General features: G+C 60.7%; 1 protein-coding gene across 1 annotated transcript in view; it reads left to right on the forward strand.

Moving 5' to 3' along the window:
- The window catches only part of PPP1R37 (protein phosphatase 1 regulatory subunit 37), a 41442-nt gene extending 26964 nt beyond the window's left edge, over positions 1–14478 (forward strand). Inside the window, 13 exon segments of the mRNA XM_021094533.1 lie at positions 7017–7114; positions 8137–8182; positions 8431–8531; positions 9147–9266; positions 9643–9793; positions 9882–10037; positions 11153–11265; positions 11873–12014; positions 12111–12277; positions 12430–12594; positions 12597–13191; positions 13528–13618; positions 13712–14478. Coding sequence (XP_020950192.1) covers positions 7017–7114; positions 8137–8182; positions 8431–8531; positions 9147–9266; positions 9643–9793; positions 9882–10037; positions 11153–11265; positions 11873–12014; positions 12111–12277; positions 12430–12594; positions 12597–13191; positions 13528–13610 — 1937 coding nt within the window. The 3' untranslated portion in view covers positions 13611–13618; positions 13712–14478.

Below are 14478 nucleotides of genomic sequence, written 5' to 3' on the forward strand. Positions count from 1 at the left end.
TGCCAGATCTGAGCTGCATTTGCGACCTACACCACAGCTCATGGCAACGCTGGATCCTTAACCCACTGAATGAGGCCAGGGATTAAACCTGCAACCTCATGGATCCTAGTCAGATTCATTTCTGCTGCGCCACAATGGGAACTCCCTAGTCGGATTCTTAACCCACTGAGCCACAGCAGGAACTCCCCCTGTGCCTTTTCTTTTTTTTTTTTTTTTGTCTTTTTGCTATTTCTTTGGGCCGCTCCCGCGGCATATGGAGGTTCCCAGGCTAGGGGTCGAATCGGAGCTGTAGCCTCGGCCTACACCAGAGCCACAGCAACGCGGGATCTGAGCCACGTCTGCAACCTACACCACAGCTCACGGCAACGCCGGATCGTTAACCCACTGAGCAAGGGCAGGGACCGAACCCGCAACCTCATGGTTCCTAGTTGGATTCGTTAACCACTGCGCCATGACGGGAACTCCCCCCTGTGCCTTTTGAACACTGGCTTGGTCCCCTCTGAGCCAGCCTTCCAGGCCGAGGGTGTGAGCCCCAGGGGTCTGGGTAGGGAGGGTTGGTTCCACAGACCGTGAGGTGTGGGAGCACAAAAGCCTGAGGACCTTGCAGGAAAGAGCCTTGAGAGCCAGGGTCCTGTGTGGGCCTGGTCATCTGCCTGCCATGAGACTCTCGGTTTCCTTCCTGTCGAGTAGGGTGATGGCGATGGTGCCCCTCCCTTGCAGGGTGGGAAGGGCGTGACAGGCAGCCTCCTGAGGTAGGAGCTGCTGATGCGGTAGCCAGACTCTGGGAAGTCAAGGCCACGTGCAGTTAGCTAATGGAGGCAGGTAGAACCCAGGCCTGGCTCGGAGCTGCCCATGCGCTTAAACCTCACCTCTGGTGTGCCAGCCCTGACAGTCCCTGTTAGGGGATCCAGTGGGCTCTGCCCTCCCCAGCCCGGCTGTCCTATGGATTCAGTCCTCCCCAGAACTTGAGTGGCTCCCAGTGTGGCTCTGTACCCAGCCCCGGTGGCTCCTGTTTCAGAGAGCAAAGTTCTTGCTAAGGTCCCTGTGTCCCCCACCTCACCTCCTACCTCCACCCCTCCCACACATTCACCTCCTGATGCCCTGGGTCCTGCCAAGTCTGCTCCCACCGTGTCACACCTACCCCTCCCAGGGACCACTGCCCACTGCTCTGTTTGTATCTGTCTCATCTGTGTCCACAACTTGCTCTTGAAGCTCCAGCAGTGAGAGCTGGCTCCCTAACCCTGCCCCCCCCCCCCACCCCGTTGCTCCCTGGGTTTTGACTCCCACTTGAATGACTGTCTTTCCCACCAGCTCTAGGCTGGCATGGCTGGCCTGAGTCATTGCTGCCCCCTGCTGCCCAACCTGTCCTTGCACCTCGTGGGTGCTTTTGCACCTGTGTGCAGAGGTGAGACAACCGTCTCTGCTGGTCATCTGATGCCTGGCATTGGGTTTCTCTCTGTCCCTTAGTGAGGGCTGTGGCAGGTGGTGCGGGGAGCAGGCTGTCTTTGCCCGCAGCCTCTTCCTGGGATGCTGGCGCCAGCTGCACACAGCTGCGTCCCTCCCCAAAGCTCACACCTTCCCTTGGCCCCAGCCAGAGTCCAGGGACCGCCATGGCCACTCTCTGCCCCTGGCCTCTGCCTCCCCCTCAGGCCTGTCAGGGTAGTGTGAAAATTAAGCCATGTTCCAATCTCAGAGCAAGACAGGGCTGGGTGTGTGTTCCAGCCCTGCCGCTCCTGGCTCCGCGACCTTGGACGCTCAGCTTGCTCTCTGAGTTTGCTGCTTCCCCTGTTAGAAGATGGGCGCGTCATGGCCAGTCTCCTAGGATCGCAGAGCTGGCCGAGCGAACTGCCTGGAATGCGCTCAGCATTGTGTCTTACGCAGAGGAGCTGCCCGACACGGGCAAGTGGTGACCACCAGTGTCATTGTCATCTTTTCCCCCAGCCGTGTCTCCTGCTGAGTCGGGCCAGGCGCTGGGCAGCTGCTTAGCGGGGCCCCCACAACCCTTATCTCCTGAGATCCTACAGATGTCCCTTTCCGAGCGGGGGAGAGGTCGTTGTGAGCATTAGCACAGCCTCACCGGATGAGAACTGGTCCTCTTCCTCAGAGCCACGACCTCTGCGCAGCCCAGCCCAGCGCACAGCCTTCTCCCTCCCGCCCGCACTGCCACCCCGCCTCCCTGCCAGCTGCCTGGAGCAGCCCCTGCCTCAGTGGGACCTTCAGAGCTGTGGCCTTGAGCTAAGCAGACACGCCCTGGCCTGAGACACAGACTCCACGTGTGTGTCCGCCAACCCTTCCGTCACTGACAGGTGCTTTGACAAGAGTGTCGTGGGTCCCTGCCTTCCAGTGGGGGAGGAATCATGACAGCCATCGCTGGTGTGGGCTGAGCCCTGAGCTGAGGGATGGGCTCATGCTCGGTCACCATGGTGACCCTGGTGGAGTCACACGAGTTTTCAGGATAAGGTGATTGAGGCACAGAGGTTAAGTCGCTTTACTGGGAGTCAAAGACTGGCTCCAGAGCCTGTGCCCCGAACCTGCCGAGAGACCCCAAGTATCAGGTGGGAGCACGAGATGCTGTCCGGGAAGGGCCTCCCCATGGCGCGGAGAGCAGGGCGGGGATCGGCAGGCTGCAGCGGGTCCTCACTGCTTTGCAGCCCTGCCCTTCAGAAGCAGCCCAGGCTCCAGCTTGGTTCTTGGACCTGTCAGCCCGGCCCACCCCAGTGTCCCATCACTGCGTTGCAGGAGCTGTCCGTGCTGCTGCGCCCTCCTCCCAGCCCCCGTTCCCTGTGAGCCTGGGGTCCAGCCGGGCTTACGTGAACGCACCCTGGAGGCCAGGGCCTCGAGCTCTGGGGCCTCGAGCTCTGAAGCCTCGGAGCTGCCGCAGCTCGTTGACTCTCCACGGCCCGGGGGGTTAGGTTCAGGCTGGAGCCGTTGGGAGTGGGCGGGATGACCCGAGGTGGAGGCCTTAATGATTTCACATCATCACAGATGGGTGAGTGTGTAGGGGCTGGTCCTGAGCCAGCCTGCCTGGGCCAGCTCTGCCAGCTTAGAGAGTGCCTGGGTGGCGCCTGGTGCAGTGGAAGTGCTGTATAAATGCTCTGTTATTTCTCCCGACCACCTGTACTGCCGTTTCCTTACCGTTTTTTTTTTTTTTTTTTAAGTTGGTTCGTTTAAAAATTTTGAATATGTTTCATCTCATTCAGTCCCGAGCGATAATATATGCAAAATGCTGGTTTTGATGTGCTAGTTCTCTTTTTTTAGTATACGAATGAAATATACACACGGAATGATTACTGCAGGGTCCTTCCCCAGCCACCTGATGCTCTCGCCTTTGCCCAGTGGTGACGGGCCAGGCCTGGGGACGTGATGCTGTTGGGGAGGTCGACTTGGGGTTGGGGTGCCCATAGGCCGCTGAGCCCAGGCTGCAACACACTGACGGAACCTCTGCTTTTGTTCCTTTAGTGTCTTTCCCCAGGGCTGCCCCCACCTTGACCATGTGTCTTGGCGTCAGAGGAGGGACAGGATGCAGTTGGCATTCTTATCTCCGGTGGCTCTGGGCCTTGGGCCCCCAACTTCTCTGAGTACATTTGTCTTTCTTGCCCCTGCTCTCAGCTTCCTCTGCTGTACATGAGTGAGCCGTGCACCGCCCCTGCGTTCTGGCCGTGACCGTGTGTGAGGCTGTGTCTACATCCAAACCCCATGGGTGCCTGGCTGAATGTGTCTCGTGTGGAGGTGGCAAGGTCAGAGGCCCTGGGCCTCACATTCACCAGGAAGCTCCTCAGAACAAAGACCGACACAGTAGGCAGGGCCGGGGTGGCAGATCCTAGGGGACGTGGGGAGCCAGAAGTCCTAGGCAGTCAGGGGGCGCTTCCTGGAGGAAGGGACATGACAGCTGAACACCCGGAGGACGCACTGCAGTTTGAGAGGTTGCCTGGGGGTCTTACTCCCGTAGCCGTAGCCGTCTAGGACACTGAGAGCCGCTGGCAATCATCCTGTGTGTGCCCAGCCCCTGCTTCGTTCCCAGTCTTGGCCTGGGGGCCTTCACTGAAGCAAGTGTATCTAGGGGAGCAGTTTTTGCCCTTTGGCCGCCTGATAAAAACCTGGGTACCCCTTCTTGGAGCGATGGTTTTTATCATTTTTATTTTATAGCCACACCTGCTGCATGTGGAAGTTCCCGGGCCAGGAATTGAATCTGAGCCTCAACTGTGACCTGCGCTGCAGCTGCAGCAGCATCAGATCCTTTAACACACTGCGCTGGGCTGGGGATCGAACCTGTGCCTTCAAAGTGACCTGAACTGCTGCAGCCAGATTCTATTTTTTTTTTTTTTTTTTTGTCTTTTTGCTATTTCTTGGGCCGCTCCCATGGCATATGGAGGTTCCCAGGCTAGGGGTCCAATCGGAGCTGTAGCCACCTGCCTACGCCAGAGCCATAGCAACACTGGATCCGAGCCGCGTCTGCAACCTACACCACAGCTCACGGCAACGCCGGATCGTTAACCCACTGAGCAAGGGCAGGGTTCCTAGTCAGATTCGTTAACCACTGCGCCACGACAGGAACTCCCTGCAGCCAGATTCTTAACCCACTGTAACACAGTGGGAACTCCAGAGTGATGGTTTTTATTTTTTATTTTATTTTATTTTATTGTTTTATTTTATTGTCTTTTTGCCTTTTCTAGGGCTGCTTCTGGAGCATATGGAGGTTCCCAGGCTAGGGGTCTAATCGGAGCGGTAGCCGCCAGCCCATGCCAGAGCCACAGCAAAGTGGGATCCAAGCTGTGTCTGTGACCTACACCACAGCTCACAGCAACACCAGATCCTCAACTCACTGAGCGAGGCCAGGGATCGAACCCGCAACCTCATGGTTCCTAGTCGGATTCCTTAACTACTGCGCCAGAACGGGAACTCCGGAGTGACGGTTTTTGAAGGCAAAAAATAAAATAGGGTCACAAGGGATACCAGTTAAAGTAGACTTTATTAAAAAGTTTAAAAATCACAACCTAGCATTTACGCTCTTCCTCATTGACACATGAAATAATAGGATATAGCCGCTCAAATGATTACCAAAGTCATGATAAGCCTTCAAAATCTGTAATGAGTGTCATGTGAAAACATCTGCCATTTCTATTGATGACAGTCCTGCAGTCTGCTGAACAGTATTTCTTTTCTTTTTCTTGTGCTGTGTTAATAAGAAGGAAATGCTAAATTTCATTTCAGTTCAATTAGTGAAAATAAAGAGGAGGTTTCTCCCCACTCAGATTCATGGGTCCCCTCGGGATCATGGACCCTGCCTGGCTGGACACCCTGAGGCAGCTGCTTCAGTCCCAAGGGCTGCCTTCCAGGCAGGGCTTGCTCCTGTCCCTCCAGAGCTGGGAGCCGTCACGGGACACACGTCAGAGAGCTCCCTCCCCAGGTCAGCGGGGGGTGGGGGGGTGGACCCTGGGGAGGGCTGCTGATGCCTGTAGCTTCTCCCAGGCTCCACCCCGCCTGCTTCCACCCAAGGAGGAAGAGAAGGAAGAGATGGGGCCGAGGAACTGGTCTGGCCTCCTCGGAGGCTGGGGCCTCTGTGGGTCGGCTTCTTTCCTCCAGCACCCCCACCCAACACAGCACCCCCTCAGAGATGCTTACCCAGTGGCTCCCGCTGGCCTGTGCCCCCGCCATCCCCGTGGCCACTCCGTTCTGTTGACTTCAAGAGGTTTTGCTCCCAGGCCTGACCCTGTCCCTCCCCTGCTCGGAGCCTCTCCTGGTCAAAACCCCATGCTCTGATAGCCCTAAACTGAAAAGAATACAAGTATCTTTCCACCTGGCAAATGGGTACACACGATGCACAGCTGAGACGGGTACTGCGCAGCACTAACTCAGAACTGCTATGTTCCAGAAAGAAGCTGGCCATCAAAGGCCGCCTGGCGTTTGCCACTGTTTCCATGAAATGTCCAGAAGAGGCAAATCTGTGCAGACGGAAAGGCCAGCTTTACCTTCTACTCGGTGACAGGCCCCACGCTTCCCGAGGACAGGGCTGTGCAGTTGTTGGGTTTGGGACGCATCCCTCGTCCGTTTTGCATTACTGTGGGCACCGGGGCTGTGTCAGGGCCTCCGCAGCTGCGTCCCTGGGACAGGAAGCCACAGCCTGAGTACCGTCCAGGGAATGTTTCGCTCTGGAGGATGTTTTAGGAGTGGGGAGTTTGAGAGGCCATGTGACATTGCAGTTAAGAGCTGAGTTTGAATACTGGCTCCAGCACTTAGCAGCTGTGTGACCTTGGGCAAGGTGCTTCACCTCTCTGAGCCCAACTTCCTCATGGGGTTGAAGTGTGGATTCATTTTCTCATTCAAAAAAACCGCAAACCGGAGTTCCCATCATGGCGCAGTGGTTAACGAATCCAACTAGGAACCATGAGGTTGCGGGTTCGGTCCCTGCCTTGCTCAGAGGGTTGAGGATCCAGCGTTGCCGTGAGCTGTGGTGTAGGTTGCAGACGCGGCTCGGATCCCTCGTTGCTATGGCTCTGGTGTAGGCCAGCGGCTACAGCTCCGATTAGACCCCTAGCCTGGGAACCTCCATATGCCGCGGGAGCGGCCCAAGAAAAATAGCAAAAAGACAAAAAAAAAACAAACCACAAACCAAACTCCAGCTTGATCTGGGCCAGAGCTGGACGGTGTTGGGGACACAGTGGTGACCAAGACAGCCCTAGCCCTGCACTGGGTTTCCCAGTCTAGCACGGGGGACAGCTGACAGGTAGAAGCATGGCATGATATTAGTTGTGAAGTGTTTATGTGAAGGTGTTTGGGGAGCCATGGGGAGGTGTGGTGCCTGGGGCTAACTTGGTTTGGGGGCACCCGGGGCCACCTCCCCAGAGTAGTGGTCACAGCGAGAGCCTCCAGCGGCAAGACTGAACTCAGTTGATTGTTGGAAGAAAGGTTCATTGTGGACACTGAGGAGGAAGGAGCGGGCAGAGGCCAGTGGTGGGGCTGGGTGAAAGCGGCCCAGGGGGTGGAGGGTCACAGGCCTGGGTCCTCTCTGCTTGCAGCCCAGAATGTGACCGTGGATGAGGTCATTGGCGCCTACAAGCAGGCCTGCCAGAAGCTGAACTGCAGACAGATCCCCAAGCTCCTCAGGCAGCTTCAGGTATGCCAGGTGGGGGGCGGGGGTGGAGGGTGGGGAGGGCCCTGGGGTGAAGCTGTGTCTCCCCTACCCCCACCCCCACCCCAGCCAGCTCAGGGCCTGCGGTCCGGCACCGAGCAAGAGAGGGTACACTGAGCATTCCCCTTCCCAGCCTGGCCAGCCAAGGGCCTGGGTAAATAGGTCTTTGAAAATGCATTTTTCAGAGTTCCTGTTGTGGCTCAGCAGGTTACGAACCTGACCTAGTGTCCATGAGGATGCGGGGTTGATCCCTGGCCTCACACAGTGGGTTAAGGATCCTGCGTGGCTGTGGCTGTGGCTGTGGCAGTGGCGTAGGCCGGCAGCTGCAGCTCTGATGGAGCCCCTAGCCTGGGGACCTCCATGTGCCGCAGATGCGGCCCTAAAAAGCAGAAAAAAAGAAAAACATCCTCTTTTCAGCTCTGAACGTCATCGAACTCTTGCTGGGTATCGAAGCAGTGCGGGATTATATAAAGCACAACATCGCTTTTCAAGTACCTCACTCCCCAAAGCAATTCCCCTCCCCAGGGGGAAAGCTAGGTATAGGAAATTTAAGATTTTGAATTACAAAAGTAATGTATGTTCTCTGATTTTTTTAAAAAGTGGGACTGCTGCAGATATAAAAAGCAAAGTCTATTTCTCACTTCTTGCCCGAGTCCTATTCCCCAGGAGTCCCCACAGGTGACAGCTTGGGGTTTTTGTCCCCTGGGCTTTCTGTGCTGTTGTAAGCGGTACATAGACACAAGGCGGCTTCCGTCTTTACATGAGTGGGGTGCTACTGTACCCGTCTGCTCGCCCCCAGCTATCTCTCACAGGCGCCTGTCCTGGTACCCACCCAGCCTGGACACGTTGGTAAAGCACTGCCTCAGTGCCAGTCCTCCAGATGGGTCATTCTAGAATGTTCCAAGGTTGCACATTTCAGAGCCCCTGCTGCCCCACTGTTGGGGAGGTCCAGCCTGGCCACTGCAGGTGTCTCCCTGTCTTAACCAGCATCCACTCTGCTTTTCCAGGAGTTCACGGACCTTGGGCACCGCATTGATTGTCTGGACCTGAAAGGTGTGTGTCTGGACCTAGGCAGGGGCCCTTGGGTAATGGGCAGGGGTAATGGCCAAGGGCGGGCAGGGCTGGGCTGCGAGAGGTGTCGGCGTCCTCCCGGAGGTGAAGCAGGGGCAGCGAGCTGTGGGGAGGGGCCGAGAGCCTTTGCTCCCTCCGTTGGCCCGGAGCCCGGGTTTCCAGCCAGTCCTTGCCCTGCACACGCAGAGGCCCCTCTCAGACGCATGCACGTGCGCCCCATCTCGTCCCAGGCGAGAAGCTTGACTACAAGACCTGCGAGGCCCTAGAAGAGATCTTCAAGAGGCTGCAGTTTAAGGTCGTGGATCTGGAGCAGACGAACCTGGATGAAGATGTGAGCAGCCTGCCCCCATCCATACCTGCACCCTGAGCCCTCTGCCCCTTCGCCCTTTGGGGGAAGGGCCTCGTGGGGGACAGGATTAGGGAGACCAGTGTGGCCAAGAGTCGATGGGGGAACGTTGGGCTCTGGGTGGGGCCCAGAGAAAGGGTCTCATAGACCCGCCCCAAAGGCAGGGGCTTTGGAGAAATGGGGGGCCAGGCCTGGTGAGAGGCACATGGCCACCCGGAGCCTTGCCAGGATTCCCCCCTGCTGGGTGTCACAGCATCTGCAGGGGAGAATATGGGAAATGTTCGGAAAGCAGCCTCCTCATTTGTGCCCAGATGGCCTCACCTCTGCAGACCTAGAGGCCACCAGGAGGCCGGGGGGCGGAGGGGTGGGGGGTGTCCTGGAGACCTGAGGCCCAGGGACACCAGAGGCCTGTCCAGGTCACTCAGCCCGTCACTTAGACTGCTCTGGGGGGCAGGTGAGAGGAAGCAGACTGGCTCCAGCAGGGAGTGGAGGGAGCAGCATCGGGGCTCTTCCCGCCCCAGGCACTCAGCCTCTGCCTCCTACCCACCCCTGGGCGGCCGCGCCCCGCACCCCGCGGCTGAGCCCCGTGTCTCTGCCCAGGGTGCCTCGGCTCTCTTTGACATGATCGAGTACTACGAGTCAGCCACCCACCTCAACATCTCCTTCAACAAGCACATTGGCACACGGGGCTGGCAGGCTGCCGCCCACATGATGCGCAAGGTGGGCACTCCCCTGCCCTCGCCTGGGTGCCCCGTCCCACTCCAGAGGCCTGGTTCCATGAGCCCACAGCGGGTACTGGGCCCGAGGGCCCCTTCCCCCTATGGTTTTCCCTTCTCTACTTGCCCATGATGTGTTCCTTGGAGGCAGCTGTGGTCCCCGCTTCGTTTCACTCACATGGGGCATCTCTGCCCAACAGGAGTCAGGGTGCTCGGCTGTTACCAGCACATCCTTGCTCATCCCCACTGGCCAGTGTCCCCAGCTGTAAAAACGAATGGCCCTGCTGTTCCCTGGGATGCTGGGATGTGGGGTCGGAGGTTTCCCCAGGGCAGGGAGGGCTGGGGCCAGCCTGACCCCACCCCATGCGCCCGCGGCACAGACCAGCTGCCTACAGTACCTGGATGCCCGCAACACACCCCTGCTGGACCACTCGGCGCCCTTCGTGGCCCGTGCCCTGCGCATCCGCAGCAGCCTCGCGGTGCTGCACCTGGAGAACGCCAGCCTGTCGGGGCGGCCCCTCATGCTGCTCGGTGAGCCCAGGGCAGCGGGCTGATGGGCTCGGGCTGTTGGCCAGGTCCCTTGCGCCTGGCCAGTCACAGCACCCTCTCCCCCTCCCAGCCACGGCCCTGAAGATGAACATGACTCTGCGGGAGCTGTACCTGGCTGACAACAAGCTCAACGGCCTGCAGGACTCGGCCCAGCTGGGCAACCTGCTCAAGTTCAACTGCTCCCTTCAGATCCTGGACCTCCGTAACAACCACGTGCTGGACTCAGGTGTGTTCAAGGTCCAGCCTCCCCACCCCGACTATGTGCCCAGCTGGATGCTCGTGGTGCTAGAGACACAGTGGTGGCCCAGACAGACCTGGCCCTGCCCTCGTGGGGCTCACAGTTTGTCTGCAGCGACGACTCGGACTGGACGGGGCTGTGGGAGCCCAGGGCAGGTGTCTGACCCAGTCTGGGGGTTAGGGAGGGCGTCCTGGAGGAGGGAACAGTCCCTGCAGAATGAGGCGGGGTACTGGCCAGATCACTGAAGGAATCACATTCTGGGGGAAGTGCCCTGAGAGAGCAAGCACGTTGGACAAGGGTTCAGTCGGAAGCTGTCTGAGGTGCACGGGCAGGGGCCTCCGGGCAGAGGTAAGGAGGCTGGGGCAGAACTGGGCGTTTTAAAAGCCTAGGAAAAGAACCCAGCTCGAGGGCCTGGCAGGGGCAGCAGCCCTGAGGCAGGAAAGCGCTTAGGTATTAGGTGTCTGGGGGACGGGTTGCAGAGAGTGAGAGGGGACGAAGCTGTGGTCAGCAGGGCCTTGGCAGCCCGAGGGTGGAGTTCATCCCTGTCCCTGCTGAGCAGAGTCCCCGGGCTCAGTGTGTAGCCGGGGTTGCGGGAGGGGCGCAGAGTGGCACCGGAGGCTGTGCCTGCCTCTAGGGCACTGGGCCGTCAGCATCACTGAGCGCCTGCTCTGTGACGGGCCTCTCAGCTCTGGGGTCACAACGAGGCAGAGATCTCTGCCCTCAGGAGGGACCAAGCCCAGGTAAGTAAGAGGAGACGTGCTCTGGAGAAAAACCCAGCAGCAGTGGTGGGCGGAGCTGTCTACTGAGGTTAGGCTGGTGGGCATTGCCCTGTGAGCAGGTGACATCTGTCTGAGCAGAAGTCTGGAGCAGATGGGCTAGGAGTGTGCCCAGCAGAGGATCGGGGAGCCATGTGTGCCAGGCCCAGGGCAGGGATGCAGCAACAGGAGGTGGCCGGGCCAGAGTCTGGGGGGCTGGGCAGGCTGAGGGGGCGGTGGGGGGCCCTGGAAGCTTGGGGTGCTCGCTTGCAGAGTGGCTCCCGTGCCCCTGGGGGTGGGGACGGGATTCCCGGACCACAGACAGGACCTGCCCACGGGCCTCCCCAGGTCTGGCCTACATCTGCGAGGGCCTCAAGGAGCAGAGGAAGGGGCTGGCGACCCTGGTGCTCTGGAACAACCAGCTGACACACACGGGCATGGCCTTCCTGGGCATGACGCTGGTGAGTGGGCCCGAGAGCGGAGCAAGCGGCCCGGTTCCCCGCCTGTGCCCCCCCCCCCCCCCCAGCTCTCGACAGCTCCCAGTCTGCTGCTCCTGCCCTCTGGGGAGGCTGACCTCGCCCTTCCTTCAGCCTTCTTTGGTCCTGGCTTCAGCTTCTGCACCCTCTTTCCCTTGAGGACACTGGCCCTTCTTTAACTGTCTCTGCATCCAGCACCAGAGCCTAGTACCGTGCTTTGTGTGAGGAGAAAATGTTTTGCATAGAAAGGTAGTGTTTCTGGAAGCATTGAGTAAGTCTTGCATCTTTTTGTCTTGTGGTATTTAAAGCAAGCCCACAGGATACAAAGACTCCTTCCAGGTTCAGAATCACCCACAGCCAGGCCTGTGCCCGGAGCCCTCGGGATGCCGGCGAGGGCACTGGCTGGGCGCTCAGAGGGCTGGGCAGGGCACAGGGCAGCTGATGCTTGGGAGACTCGTAGGTACACGAGGGATCGGCCTGAAGCAGGCTCATGCCAGCACTCTGACTGGGGCGGGGGCCCTGCCGAGGAGAGGTCACATGCGTTTGTGTGTCTGCCTCCTTCCTGGCCGGCTCTGACCGCTGGCCCCTGCAGCCGCACACGCACAGCCTGGAGACGCTGAACCTGGGCCACAACCCCATCGGGAACGAGGGCGTGCGCAACCTCAAGAACGGCCTCATTGGCAACCGCAGCGTGCTGCGCCTCGGCCTGGCCTCTACCAAGCTCACGTGCGAGGGTAGGGCGCGGGGCCGGGCGCAGGGGCGCTGCTGGCCGGGCGGGGGCGGCCTGCCGGGTGTGGGCCCGTGGCCAGCCCCTGCGGTCCCCCTCCCAGGCGCGGTGGCGGTGGCGGAGTTCATCGCCGAGAGCCCCCGCCTCCTGAGACTGGACCTTCGGGAGAACGAGATCAAGACGGGCGGGCTCATGGCACTGTCGTTGGCCCTCAAGGTGAACCACTCTCTGCTGCGCCTGGACCTTGACCGCGAGCCCAAGAAGGAGGCGGTGAGCCGGCTCTTCCCTGCGGGCGGGCAGGCGGGCAGGGCTGGGCCAGTCTGGGGCAGCGCGAGGGCCCGCTGCAGGAGGGCAGGCGGGCAGGCGGCTGCAGGCAGGTGGGCGGCCGCCCAGAGCCCGAGCCCGGCCCGCTCCGCCCACAGGTGAAGAGCTTCATCGAGACGCAGAAGGCGCTGCTCGCCGAGATCCAGAACGGCTGCAAGCGCAACTTCGTGTTGGCGCGGGAGCGGGAGGAGAAGGAGCAGCGGCTGCAGCTGTCGGCCTCCATGCCCGAGATCACCGTCACCGAGCCCCAGCCCGGCGACGAGCCCGAGCCCGAGCCGAGCCCGGGCCTGGGGAGGAGCCCACCGCCCAGGCGCAGGAGAACGGGGCCACAGCCCCCGGCCCTGGGCCAGACTCAGACTCAGACTCAGACTCCGAGGGCGAGGACGGGGCGGAGGAGGACGGGGAGAGGGCTGAGGCCCCCTGCCCAGCCCTGGTGCCCCCCACGGACTCCCTGGGCCCTGGGGACAGGAGCCCCCCAGGCTGCCCCTCCTCCCCCTCTGAGCAGCGCATTTCCGTGTCCAGCCCGGGCCGGGGCCACAAGGTATTTGTGGTGACCCGGGTGGAGAGTCCACCCGAGAGGGCAGCACCTCCTGTGCCACATGCCCTTCCTTCCCTGCCTGCCCCTCCCTGTCCCCCGTCCCCTTCTGCCTCAGCCTCCCCTCCCACCTCGCCTGCCCTCTCGCCAGCTGAGGCCATCAACACTCGGGACCCAGGGTCATCCGAGCCTCAGCCCCAGCCGGAGCCACCCCAGCCAGGGCCACCGCTGCCCAACGGCCTGAAGCCTGAGTTTGCCCTCGCACTGCCCCCAGAGCCGCCGCCAGGGTGCGAGGCCAAGGCGGGCAGCTGTGGCCTGGAACACGGTAAGAGGAGCTCCGGGGCCAGGTGACAGGTGACGGGGGCCCTGGGTGCCACCTGGGACTCGGCAGGCGCCTGCTTGTTGCTGTGCCTCAGTTTCCCCCTCTTGAAAGGGGCAGGACACGTGGGACTGGAACCACAGTCCCCACCTTACTTCCCTTGGATCCCGGGGAGCCCCTTGGGGGTGGGCCACCTAAGATTTATTGACCGGAGTCCGCTGGTCTCAGTTGGCACCTGGGCCTCTGCTACCCTGGGGTCTGGCTTGGGCAGGGCTGGCGGGGACAGGCTGGCACCCCAACCCATCTGCCTGACCGGAGGCTTCCCCCCTTCTTCCCGCTCAGAGCTGAGCTGCTCCAAGAACGAGAAGGAGCTCGAGGAGTTGCTTCTGGAAGCCAGTCAGGAATCTGGGCAGGAGACACTGTGACACTTTAGGTGCAGTGAGGGCCGGGGGCCCCGGGAGCTGGGGAGCCCGTGATGGGGCCCCTGGCTCTGACAGACCCCTCCCCCCAATCTTTTTTCCCCAAGTTCCTTTCTTCTGGTCGGTCTTCGATGAGCTGAGGCCAGAGCCATGAGAATCTGCTCACCCTCACCCCCAGCCTTCCTGAGGCCCAGGACGCCAGGGGGTGGGGGGCCTTCTTGGGGACCCCTGCCCCTCGCAGCAACACTACACGGGGTGCAGGAGCTACAGGGAGTGGCCCTCCCCACCCTGACTTAAGCACTTCTATTTATGTGTCTGACACTCGAAGACTCTGGGCTGGGGGTGGATGGGAGGAGGAACGGGAGAAGGTGGGTGCGGCTCTGAGGACATTGGCCACCAGGCCAGGCACCTTTCCCCAGGGGCCCGTTTGGCCAGGCTTGCCTCGTCGAGGCCAGGAGTCCTAGGTGGTGGTGGGATGGTCCCCCGGTGGCCCCGGGCGCAGGACCAGGCAGCAGGCTCGGGAGGGGCGGTGAGTGGTGGTGGTGGTGGTGGTGGTGGTGGTGGTTGGCATTTGTAGAGCAGCTCCAGGCGGGGAGAGGGCCTGGGCTGGGGGCGGGGGGGGAGATGGGAGCAGAGGACCAGAGCTTTCTTTTTCTTAAGTGCAATAAATCTATCAGGGAGCTGGGGTCGGGAGCAGCCAGGGCTCAGGAGACCCTGCTGTCCGGGCCACTTGAGGCTGCCCCTGAAAGGCACTACAACCCGGGGTGGGGTGGCGCGGGGGTGGGGTGAGGGTGGGCAGAGGGCGGGGAGGGGCTGCTCCTGTTGGTGCAACTCTGTTCACACCTTTTCTAATAAACCAGAGCTGCGTTCCCCA

Source organism: Sus scrofa, chromosome 6 (assembly GCF_000003025.6).
Source record: "Sus scrofa isolate TJ Tabasco breed Duroc chromosome 6, Sscrofa11.1, whole genome shotgun sequence".
NCBI lineage: Eukaryota > Metazoa > Chordata > Mammalia > Artiodactyla > Suidae > Sus > Sus scrofa.